Here is a 13004-nt window from a genome sequence, read left to right as displayed (position 1 = left end):
TATCAGAATGTGTGTTTCTGACAAATCTGAAATTACGCCCATTTTAGCTCTCAGACTGTGGAATGTCCAAACGCACTATGCAGGCATTTAAAGGGATATAAGGTAGAATTAAAAGGTTAAAGTGATACTGTCCCATTTTTGGAAATAGGCTTATTTTACACCTCCCCTTGAGTTAAATAATAGGGTTTTAACGCTCTCCTGTACTTTCAACCGTTCTCTGGGTATGGCAGTGCAAATTTTGCCTCCATGCTAGCAGTTAACATTGAGTCCTATCAGACCAGCTCGCGGCTAACTGGTCTCATAGGACTCAATATTAAATGTTAGCTTGGAGGTAAAATGTGCACTACCATAACTAAAAACCGGTTGGAAGTACAGGAGAACGGTAAAATCCTATTATTTAACTCGAGGGGAGGTGTAAAATAAGTGTATTTCCAAAAATGGGACAGTATCACTTTAATTAATTGCTCTCCCAAGTTGGCGGATGCTTGAATGAGTCAAAAGTAAGTGAACTCTCACAACCACTATCGTGGTCTGCTGTCAGAATTCCCCTTATGTAACTTTTGGCTGACTGAAGAGAACGAGTGTCATGTGAAAAAACTACTCATAGGAAAACAGACTTCACGTGCCACAGGAGACATATTGTCATTTGTATTCATTGTTGGTACTCTGGAATGAAACATTCACACTATGAGGGTATTTGAACAGCATTTTATGAAGTGACCGTATAGATTTTGAGACAGACATGCCACCGAAGTGCACTGCATTGTGAAGGGGAACAAAATTAATGTTTGGGTATGTGCTTCTGTGTGACACCAGTGGTTTTCAGCAATGCATCTGATTGTGTTTTCTCTTCCTCTCTCTTTCCCTCTTCCTGCTCTTTTCTGTCTTTTCTTCCTCCGGCCCCAGACTCCTGCCAGCCCATGAAGCTGTCCTGCATGCCCGGTGGCAAGCTCTCCCCTCATTTACCTCCCAAGAAAGTCATGATCTGCGTCCCGCCCGGAGGAGGAAGGGAACACGACTCCTCGTCCCAGTCCAACCACAACCACAACCACAACCACATGACCCTGACGACCTTCACGCAGAAGTGCTCCTCGGGGTCTTCGCAGGTGCTGCCCCTGCACCACCACGCCAGCACCCTGGGGGGCCACCCGGTGCTGCAGAGCCACCTCAGCCACCCGCTCCACCAGCTGCAGTACGGCACCATGCCCTCCAGCCTGCACCAGCCCAGCCGCATCATCGAGGAGCTCACCAAGACGCTGGCCCTCACCATGCAGCGGCTGGAGAGGTGAGGCCGCCCGCCGCCTGCACTAGATGCGCAGGAGATGTTTAGAAGTGTGCGTGCGTGCGTGCGTGCGTGCGTGCGTGCGTGCGTGCGTGCGTGCGTGCGTGCGTGCGTGCGTGCGTGCGTGTGTGTGCACGTGTGTGTGCACGTGTATGTGTACCCTTACTTGCACTTGTGTGTGTATTTTGTATGTATGCCCATTTTTGTCATTTACCCATAGAAGAGTGCTCTGTATGAAGTCATTTGGATGGGCACTTTATCCTCTGAGGCTTCTCCTGGCCTCACCGGACCACAATCTCACCTCACAATCTCAGTACAGCTAGTATAAGTGGCCCAGCTCTTTTACGAAGGTTTTGAATGCTGTTTAGGTAGCGCAGGGATCATTGCAACAGCCCGCCGTTGGACGGCCACAGGTGTTTGAGGGCACACAGTAATATCCCTCGGTGTTTGTGTTCTGAGGGATTGGTATCCTTTCGTAATCATCATAACGGATACATCCCTTGGTTAGAGACAGTAGCCAATGTACTCCCATGTACTCTGCTCTCCCACAACCATAATGGGGTCGCGCTGCTAGCGAGGATGTGACCCAGCTTCTCGCGCCCCTCTACGGGCACAGACGGCCCACTTTAATCAAGCAGAGCACAGAGGAACACGCTACCAGGTCAGGGATAGGTGTCACATGTGTGTCTGTGTGTGTGGGTGGGTGGGTGGGTGTGCGTTGGGTGTGGGGGGACCGCTGTGAGTGGACGGGACCAGTCTCAGCTGGCTTGAATTGGAGACTAACTCCCTTTTGTTCCTATTGAAGAGGATGGATGTCTTCCTTGCCCACATGACACACACTTTAGCACCACCTGTGTCCAGCCTCTTGGGGCTGCATCACTCTCTTTTCTCAAACATGTGTGCACACAGGCATCACACCTGGTGGATCGTTTTGGTATTTTTGTGAGGTGCTGATTCAATTGTGTGTACTGGTTGAACTACGTGACTGATGATGTTGATCCTGGGAATGGTAATATTGGCATGGAGGAGCTAATTGGTGTCCTTAGCAGGTATTGTAAGCAATGTGTAATGCAACAGCGCTGTGAAGTGAGCTGAGTAAGAGCACCTGTTACCCTGTGAAATAGGAGAATACATAGGATTTTTTGCTCTGTGTTCCCAATGCCTAGTTTGACCTTAAGCCCATACTTAATGTAGAGTAGAGTAGAGTATCGTTTATTGATCCCAGGGGGAAATTAAGGTGTCAAGTAGCATACACACATAAATAAAGACATAAAGACATTGTCCACAAGACATAACACACATATTTACACATAAAATAATCATATACAGTCCCAGGAAAAAGTTTGTACACCCTTTGAAATTTCTTACATTTCTGTCAAAATTGATCATAAAACATGATCTGATCTTCCCGGAAATCTCAAGGAGGAACAATCAGATTCTGCTTTAATTAATTCCACCCAAACATTTACATGTTATCATATTTTTATTTCTCATAAGGCCATAACATTCACAGGAGAGCAGGGCATAAGTAAGTACACCCTTGCATTAAGTAGGTTTTAACCCTCAGTTAGTTGCAATATCATCAACCAGACTTGTCCTGTAGTTGCAGATCAGATTAACAAAACAATCTGTTTGTATCTGGTCTCCCTCTTCTTTAGAAAACTGCCTCTCGTCAGCAAGGTTTGTGGGATGTCTGGAGTGCATAGCTTTCTTGACTTCATGCCATATAATCTCAATTGTTTTTTGTCAGGGCTTTGACTGGGCTATTTCAGAATGTGTATTTCATTATTATGAAGCCATTCTAAAGTCGATTTGCTTCTAAAGTATGGGCTGTTGTCACATTTCAGGACCCATACTCTTCTGTGCTTCAACTGTGTGACAGACTTCCTCACGTTTTTTCTGTAAAATATCACAATAAACTTGAGTTCATTGTTCCACTGATAATGGCAAACTGTCAAGGGCCTGAGGCAGCAAGGTAGCCGCATATAATGATGCTCCCGCCACCATACTCAGAAGAGGACATGTAACCAAGAATAGCTAAAAATGGGATTCATTCTGCCAATCTAAAATGAATGGTGTTTCTGTCCAAAAAAATATTGCTGCACCTTTGAGGTTTGCGAAAAAGCATTTATATGCTTCATAGAATTACTGCAAAATATTCTGTAGACCAACGTTGAAACCAAAGTTGAATTGTTCAGGGGAACACACAATGTCATGTTTGGAGGAGGACTGGAGAACCACACCTTCACCAAAACATCATCTCCACCTTTGAGTATGGTGGCGGGAGCATCATTATATTCGGCTACCTTGCTGCCTCAGGCCCTTTTCAGTTTGCTATTATCAGTGGAACAATGAACTCAGAAGTTTATCGAGATATTTTACAGAAAAAAGTGAGGTAGTCTGTCACACAGTTGAAGCACACAAGAGGATGGGTGCCGAAATGTGACAACAACCCATACTTTAGAAGCAAATCGACTTTAGAATGGCTTCATAATAATGAAATACACATTCTGAAATAGCCCAGTCAAAGTCCTGACAAAAAACAATTGAGATTATATGGCATGAAGTCAAGAAAACTATGCACTCCAGACATCCCACAAACCTTGCTGACGAGAGGCAGTTTTCTAAAGAAGAGGGAGACCAGATACATCCAGATTGTTTTGTTAATCTGATCTGCAACTACAGGAAACATCTGGTTGAGGTTATTGCGACTAACTTAGGGTTAAAACCTATTGAATGCAAGGGTGTACTTACTTATGCCTTGCTGTCCTGTGAATGTTTACATCTTATGGCCCATGAAAATATGAAAACTTGTAAATGTTTGGGTTGAATTAGTTAAAGCAGACTCTGGTTGTTCCTTCTTGTGATTTCCGGGAAGATCAGACCATGTTTTATGACCAATTTTGACAGAAAGGTAAGAAATTTCAAAGGGTGTACAAACTTTTTCCTGGGACTGTATAGCTCACTGTTGCATACTTATTGCCAAGGCATCTCTCTCTCTCACACACACACACACACACACACACACACACACACACACACACACACACACACACACACACACACACACACACACACACACACACACACACACACACACACACACACACACACACACACACACACACACCAAAAATATAAAGTGTAAAGTGTCCACAGTGTTCACATGTGCCTTAGCTAAGTGGCACATAGTAGCCAAATGTGGCAATGGAAGTCTATGCTACCAAATAAAACATTATCAAATGTACTTATAAAGCGCTTAACATGAATGTAAAAGAATGCAAAGCGGCTACCAGTGGCTTGATGCTAACAGCACCATTTACTTCCATTGATTGCCCTAAGCTATGCTAGCAATTTCAATTGAAGAAAAGTATATGCACATTCGTGTAATATTTGGAAATACTGCAAATATGAGAAAATCGAAAAAGGGTGGGCTGTTCCTTTGAAGTCCTCCTGACTGCACAATCTTCATTGCAGTGTGCCATTTTAGAAGCGAGTACAAAATAGCTCTAATCGGAGGGCTGAATGAAACTTGATTACGATACATGTTTATACCCAGTGATTGCACCCAATATAGAAATCAGATGATGTGGGGGGCGTTGTGGCGCAGTGCGCTAAGCCCCTCACATTTGGGCTTACATTACCCACGGGGACCCCGGTTTGAGTCCGGCCGGGCCCGGGGTCATTTCCCGGCCCTGCCCCATCTCTCTCTCCCAATCATTTCCTGTCTACTCTCACAATATCCTATAATTATAAAGCCCCCCCCCCAAAAAAAAAACTTTAAAAAAATAAATCACATGATATGGCTGCGTTTAAGGAACAGTGCATGAACCCACAATGAAATGCAAAGAATACTCTTTCGTCTAAACTATTTGCACCAATGTCTAATATACTAGATTTGGCGGGAATGTATGGGCTAAACCTTCGGAGGGAGTATGAAGTATCAAGGAGTTCTTGCCTGTTGCAGCTAACCTTTTAGATTTTTTCACAGGCTTGGTTTAACTGGCTTGCACGCTTTGCTCCTAATCCCACTTTAAGATGGATGGCTTGTAGATCCTGATCTTCTGTTCCCCCCCACCCCCCTTCTTGCAGCTCTGGACTGCATGCTGGCCAGTGTGGTCTGCTGGAAAGCCGTCAGGTCCCCTCCGTGGTCATCGACTGCGAGGACGACAAGGAGAACATGCCAAACGAGTCAGACTATGAAGACCTGCCCAGCATGTACAAGGACGAGGACGACGATGATGATGAAGATGAGGATGATGAGGACGACGAAGAGGAGGACGATGATGACACGCTGTTCACAAGTAAGTCTGAGCTTGTTGTGTTCTCTGTTCTTGCAGGCCTGGTTGGCTGGCCTATCAAGTTGCACTCTACACCAGGGATTCTTAACCTTTTTGACGTCGAGGCCCATTTTTTCCAGTGCACAGTGTCCCGGGGCCCATATTAATATATATTAGGCCTATAATACAATATAATATAATATATAATTAATAGGCTATTACTGAAGTATTTGTTTCCACAAGGGATACCTTACCACTGCATTAATTCATGTTAATGTTAATCTCACTCATTTAATCTCACTCCTCAAATCCACTCACAGTTTAGCAAGCCAGACTGCCTCTCTGACAGCTCAGAGTTTGCGTGTCAGCTCTTGACTTGCGATTTGTAATGAATCTGCTGATAGTAAAAAAGACGCTTTTCTGCTAATGTGAAAATGCGACTTGAAAAGAAAAGAAACTCCACTGCCGGATGGAAAACTTTCCAGTATCATGCATAACTCGTGAAAGGACTAATGTGTGGAGCCTTGGACAAGTATAAGGGATAAAGATTCAGTAACTAGAATTATCTTGAGTAACCGTTGAACACCTAATTTCTAACTACTAAAACGTGAAGATATTAGGACACAGAAGAAGAAGTTGCAACGTGTGTTACCGTCTTGTTCGTGATGAATCTCCGACTCCCCCAAACAAAAAACAGCGGGGTGTGGTCATTGCGTTATGACAGAGTTGCGTTTGGGAAAAGGCGCACACTATTCTTAGTGCGTCGGAAGCATTTGGGCTTAATAACGCTACTCGTCCATGCAGTCCCACGGCCCTGGCGACCCACTAGTGTGAAACTGAAAGTTGTGTGCGGCCCTGGAGGTTGTGCGTACGGCCCAACTTTGGTTCGCTGCCCTATGGTTAAGAATCCCAGCTCTACACAGTCTTGGATGACTTGCAGTTTCAGTTCAAAAAGGGCACTTTTGCACCCCTGTTGTTTGGGCAGGTGTGTTGGATATTTCCCCATTCAAGTCTGAAACAGATTGAGGTTTTCACCTGAAGAAGGTCGGATGACCAAATCGTTGTATTAAAGTAAACTTACTGGTGGAATGGGCAGTGGGCGTGATATTTTTTACACTACACTCAGTTTGTAAGCGCTGAGACAGACGACCACCTGACATGGACAACAAGCACTGCACATGGATGCCTGTGTGCTGCATTTCCTGTGTTTTCATAGGACGCTATGGCTGGTGCTGCTAGACACTCCTTTATGTGTCTCTTTTTGTATGTGCAGTATATGTGCAGAATATATGAGTGCAGTGAGTGATATGTTGATGTTGCATTGTGTGAAGTGTGTTTTGTGTAATAAGTGATGAGTTGAATTTGTGTACATAAAGTATTTCTGATTTCTTTCGGTTATCAATATAGAATCAACTCTACAATTGATACTGTATTGAAGGACTCAAGCAGCAGATAGCCCAAATATACACAGTGATCAAAGTGGAGTCCCTGTGCACAACCATTGTGGCTGGTGATGTGCAGTAGTCCAAGTAAAGGGAGTCCAAGTAAAGGGAGGATTATTCACAGTACACTGGCCGTCTTTGCTGGTAGTTTATTTGGTGAACCGGATGAAGCAACAGTGAAGCGCGTTGTTCACCAAATAAACTAACAGTATCAATTCTACTCTTGCAGGTTCTCTGGCGAGGAAGGTGCTGAGGAAAGACTCGCTGGCCATCAAGCTGAGCAACCGTCCCTCCAAGCGGGAACTGGAGGAGAAGAACATCCTGCCCATGCAGACAGATGAGGAGCGACTGGAGTCCAGACAGCAGATTGGCACCCGCCTCACGCGGTACTTCCTCCTGCCCACGCCTCAACACATGCGCACACACACACACACACACACACACACACACACACACACACACACACACACACACACACACACACACACACACAGTCATACCCTCACACACGCATGCACACTCATACACACACATGCCCATTCCTCAACACATGCACACACACTTTGGCACACACACACACAGAGTCATACGCACATACACACACACAGAGTCATACGCACATACACACACACAGAGTCATACGCACACACACACGCATTCACACTCATACACACATGCACACACATGCACTGAGGAACAAAAATACACACTTAAGCCGGGCATACACTGTGCGACATTTTCACTCGTGGGTCTTAAGCTTCTGCTCACACTGCACGATGGAATTTCACTCTTTAAACGTTCTCAGCTCACGACTCATGTCCTCACACTACACGAGCCGACAGTCGGATGCGAGCGAAATGCTTCCACCGTACGACGCGACAGGCATGTTTCCCCGGTCTGCAGGAGGGAACATTCGCACCTGAGGTGGAGATGAAGTCGGGCTCAACAGCGAATCGCACGGCCCTATTAATTTGTGCATGTGAAGTGTCAAATCGGGTCGTAGCACTGCTTTAACTGTGCGATTTACGCACGAGCCACGACCAGAATTTCAAACCGTTTTGATTTTCTTGCGACCCTGCGATTGCACGATCGTGAGGCGAAATCGCTTGTCGTTACCCCATGTACACTGTACGATGCGAGACTCACGATTGACCTGCGATTGAGCAAGAAATCGGCCCGACTCTCAAAAAGTTGTGCGAGTGCCAAATCGGGGCAAAATCGGGGCAAAAGTCGCACAGTGTAAGCCCAGCTTTAGGCAGGCATGAACACACACACACATGGGACACACACACACACACGCACATGCTCAGACACACACACACAAACACACACACACAGCACATACACACACACACACACACACACTCTTGCGTGCACATACACACGTTTCACGCACACACATGTTGGCATTTATATGGGCTCATACCGCCAGACTCCTCTCCCACACAGCATATCAATGGCACACACATTTACATATACATACCGACCCACGGATGAACATACACGCACATGCGCACACACATACACACTGAAGTGCAATGAGATGTGAATAAACTCAACACCAATACAACTGCATAAATGGATGGTGTGATCTATGAATGTGTGTGTTTTCACGAGACAGATCAAGTTGCAGATTTTCATGTTCCAGAGGGGACCAGCTGTATGGGCTGCTGTCCTCAATGACTTAAGAATTAGCATTGAAAGTGCTAACACACATTTTTTCGTATCCCCCTGTCTCTCTTTCTCCCTCTCACTCATCTGTCGTCTGAGGAAATGTTCTTTTATTTATCCTTTGCAGAACACATTTTATACCCCATTACCAGTGGCTTGTGGTAGCTGATATGATCCCATGTATTGGAACAAACGAAAAGATGTGATGAAGATTGGCTTTTTGAACAACCATTTCAGATTTGGGATCAGTCCACGACGTTTATGCCCCGTGTACACCAAGCGCGAACTACGCAACCTGAGCGGCGGAAGTCATTATTTCTCTATGGAGGAAAGGCGAATAAAGCTACCAGAGCGAATTCGCTAGGAGCGAAGCGAGCTGAGCGACCAGAGCGGATTTCAACGATTAAAGTCAAGCTAATCTTATGTTAATGAGCTATGAAGGGGTTCATCAAAAACCAATCGGAACGTTCATATTGACGAATGTCCCAGGCTGTCAAGACAGAGCCGTTATGTGATTAGCTGAATCAAACACGTCAATGCCACGTCCAGAGGGAATAAAGCGAATTCATGGCGAAACTTCTTCAATCATCCCAGCTACCTGGGTCGCGTAGGTAGTGCTTGGTGCACACATGGCATTAGAATGCCAGTGTGTTTGGGTATTCCTCGCACCAATTTTGAGAAGTACTCACTGACGCACAAGTCACAGTGGACTCATCTGTATTCAGCAAACTCATCTGTCTTAGGTTCTCAATTTGATTAGACATGTCTGCTGAATATTTTTGCATTCAGCGAGAGGGTGCCTGTGATGATGTATGGCTGTATCCCCAAATCCCATTATTAGTGGGTTAGTCAAGCTTGGCAAACACACACGTGTGCAGCACTCTCACACACACACACACCAAAACGCATCGTTCATAATTTAGGTCAAAGAATTTGTGAGTGTGCCATTGCACCCTTTACACAAAATAGGCTAACAAAGAAACACAGAAACATGGTGAATAGCGCTCACAAGCTGAATGGTTGAGACACCGGAGCATGATTGTCGGCGACCACCTCAACAGAAGTTGTTAGACTTTTGAAAGCGTTTCCCTCCTGCGGCTAAGAGACGGCTGCTTGTCTTGTGCTCAGTGCTAAGCAACTGCTGTATAGAGGACTCGGCCTCCCTCTTTTTCGGGCTGAAATCTCCCCCTCTAAACTGACAGGCCTTTGATGTCTCCATTCAGCCTGTGCCTGGTACATTTCTCGCCGCCCCAGCTGAATTAACTGTGCTGCGGCTGATGGTCGACAAGCGAACCGCCAGCAAGCATCAGCCTCTGCCACTAGCACTAGATGTACACATTTAACAACACACACACACACACACACACACACACACACACACACACACACACACACACACACACACACACACACACACACACACACACACACACACACACACACACACACACACACACACACACACACACACGAGAGAGGGAGAAATGGAGAGATGCAGATAGAGAGCCAGAGGCATAGGCAGCAGAGGATGGTACCCAGAACCCAACTGACCCAGTTTCTAGAATGGTGCAGTAAATCCCTCCCACTTGTTCGGGCCGGCTTTCTTGCCGGCTTGCTTGCTTTTTATGCTTCGCACGCTCCACTCTCACTCTCTCTCTTTTGATGTCCTCCTCTTTTAAATCTTGCAGACATTTACGAATGTGTCAAGAATATTGGTCCTGTAACGAGGCTAAGTTTTTTTTTATTAGTGAAAGCACTGATACACTGACACATCTATGAGTGTATGTTTAGTCTTGATGGTCTACACTGCGGCAAAGCAAGGTCTTCTGTCATTGAAAACCCCGTCCACTGAGCCTTCTGAGTCATTGCATCCAACTTCAAATTTGATGGGGAGTTGCTTGTTTTCCCTATCTCCCCTATTTTCTCAAGCCAAGATGTACATGTATGCCAGATCCCCACGACATCATCGCCTCCAAACTGGCCAAGAACCAAGAAGGGTTCATGGCTTCAATAAAACCACTGCGCATAGCAGCATCATGCAAATAATTTATTACAAGCCCTGACATATTGAGTATGATGGTTGTAATTTTGCTTTGTGTGTGGTTGCTGCATTGGTAGAGTTTAACAGTCATACATTCTGTAGAATAGGGCAGGATTTGTTATAAGATTTGTTTACTGATAAGAATCAATGCTGTTTAAGAATCGATGCTGTATGTTACCATTCTTGCCAGCTAAGGGTTGGGGTGCCAGGTGGGGTCCCTGAAAGACGTTGGTGTTGACTTTTCTTTACAGTTTCACTGACTTTTCTTTACAGTTTTTTTATGTCCTGGCATTTCCTTGCATGCACTATACACATCAAATGTCATGTACGACGTCAAAACCATATTGCTGTTATAGTTGATGTCCCTGAGAAAGAATGTTTCAGTTTTTCATGAAAAACTAGTTAATTAATAAAAAATAATAATAAAGTAAATATATACATATATTGGTATGACGATTTATGTGACTTGCAGTAATGTTGGTTGGACTGAACCTATTGAGTCACGGTGGGTAAGAATTGTGCAAGTCTATGGTGAAGAGTGCAGGCAAGTTGGCAGGACTGAGTGTTGCCTCACTACACTACACTATGACCAGAGGAAGTACGTTGTGCAGAGATCATCAAGGCGCGTCAGATATGACTTTGGTGTCACATATCACCCTGTGATGTGCGATATGTGATGTGACACGATGGTTGAGGGCTTGTACAGGGACCTTGGCTGAGCAACACACGGCTAATGGCAGAGTTGGGTAGTGGTGAGATTCAGACGTTTGTTTGTTCAATGTTGATTTTTATGAGTTCGATTTATATACCTGGACCATTGGGTCATATATTTTTGTCATTGAACGCCCTTTTACGTGGTCTCACTTCCTTGCTTTTCCTTTTTTTTCCCCCCATCTTGAAATCTTTCCTTTCTTTTCTCAACGCTTTCTTTCCTTATTTCTTGTTTTCTTTTTCCCTCTAGTCTTTTCATACTGTATTTCTGTCTATTGTCTATCTTTCTTCCTTTCCTTGTCTGGTGTTTTTTTCCCCCTACTTTCACTTTCCCATGACTTCAATTAGCTTTTCAAAGCCCTTTCTCATGTCACGTTGACTGTGAAGGCAGGAATGCAGAAGGTCTTTTTTTCCCCCCGATGGCTGCACAAAGAGGCGCTGACAGGCAGGGCACATTGCACATTTTCACGTCGCACACCCCCCAAATTGTCGTCAGTCAGTCTTTGGCGAAGCTTTTAAAAACCTGAGATCTCTATTGGCTTTGTGTTTCCTGTTTCTGATTGAAATGCAGTGTGGCAGAGTGGCGAGTGGTTCATTTTGCCCGAGCAACTGCAGCTTCAACTGTCAACCGCCCTGTCAGTCAAGTCAAGTCAGTCAGTCGCACAGAGTCCCTTGCATAACAGCATGCGGATGCAATGCAGGAGTGTGCAGTACACATGGCCATGCTTGAAATATCAGGAGATGTCCTTACATGGCCCCCTGGACCTATTGTCAATCATTGAAAAATAATACACAAATGATGCAAGCCATGCTTATTACTGCAAGATATCATTATTTTTTGCTGCAGTGCACACTGTGATGGTTTGTGTTTTTGCGTTTGCAGGAGGTTGAGTCAGAGGCCAACTGCTGAGGAACTGGAGCAGAGGAACATCCTTAAACGTGAGTGTCTCTACGCACGCATACACTAGGGCTGGGCGATATGGAAACAAGCCCCATCCTCGGTTTACCGTATTCCATCACGGCTGTGGTTGGAAGCGGGACACGTTACGTATGGTGCTCCTCTGTCACCACCAAACAGCTGTGGATTGCAGACAAGACGTAATATCCGGCAGGTTAAAGAAAGCTCCAAAGCCAGATATGCCAGATATACAGTTAGGGCCAGAAGTATTTGGACAGCAACACAATCATCATCCTTTTCCACCCTATACCCCACCACAATGGATTTGAAATAAAACAAACAAGCTGTGCATTAACTGTAGACTCTCAGCGTTAATGTGAGGGTGTTAAAATCCATATCACATAAACAGGAATGAAATAGCAACGTTTTTTGTGTGTGTTGCCCACTTTTCAAGGGATCAAAAGTAATTGGACAGTAGGCTTCTCAGCTATTTTCCAGTCAGATGTGTGATATTCCCTTACTACACCATCACCAAGATGTCAATACAAGGTCTTAGAGTTCATTTGAAGTGTTCCATTTGTATTTCCATATATTTTTACGGAATATCCATGAGATCCGAAGTCCACCTGTCACCATCAGTGATGCAAGCCATCATAAGGTTGAAAAAAATAAAAACAAA

General features: G+C 44.9%; 1 protein-coding gene across 3 annotated transcripts in view; it reads left to right on the top strand.

The window, feature by feature from the left end:
- The window catches only part of LOC134465731 (phosphatase and actin regulator 1-like), an 89648-nt gene that overhangs the window by 66937 nt on the left and 9707 nt on the right, over window positions 1-13004 (top strand). For all 3 annotated transcript variants that reach the window (XM_063219558.1, XM_063219557.1, XM_063219556.1), the window contains 4 exons: window positions 907-1285; window positions 5375-5586; window positions 7234-7390; window positions 12311-12366. In XM_063219558.1, the coding sequence (XP_063075628.1) occupies window positions 907-1285; window positions 5375-5586; window positions 7234-7390; window positions 12311-12366 (804 nt within the window). The remainder of the gene's footprint in view (window positions 1-906; window positions 1286-5374; window positions 5587-7233; window positions 7391-12310; window positions 12367-13004) is intronic.

The sequence above is a fragment of the Engraulis encrasicolus genome, chromosome 16 (genome assembly GCF_034702125.1).
Source record: "Engraulis encrasicolus isolate BLACKSEA-1 chromosome 16, IST_EnEncr_1.0, whole genome shotgun sequence".
Taxonomy (NCBI): domain Eukaryota; kingdom Metazoa; phylum Chordata; class Actinopteri; order Clupeiformes; family Engraulidae; genus Engraulis; species Engraulis encrasicolus.
The sequence above is the reverse complement of the archived record's forward strand: the minus strand, read 5'-3'. Positions and strand labels throughout refer to the sequence as shown.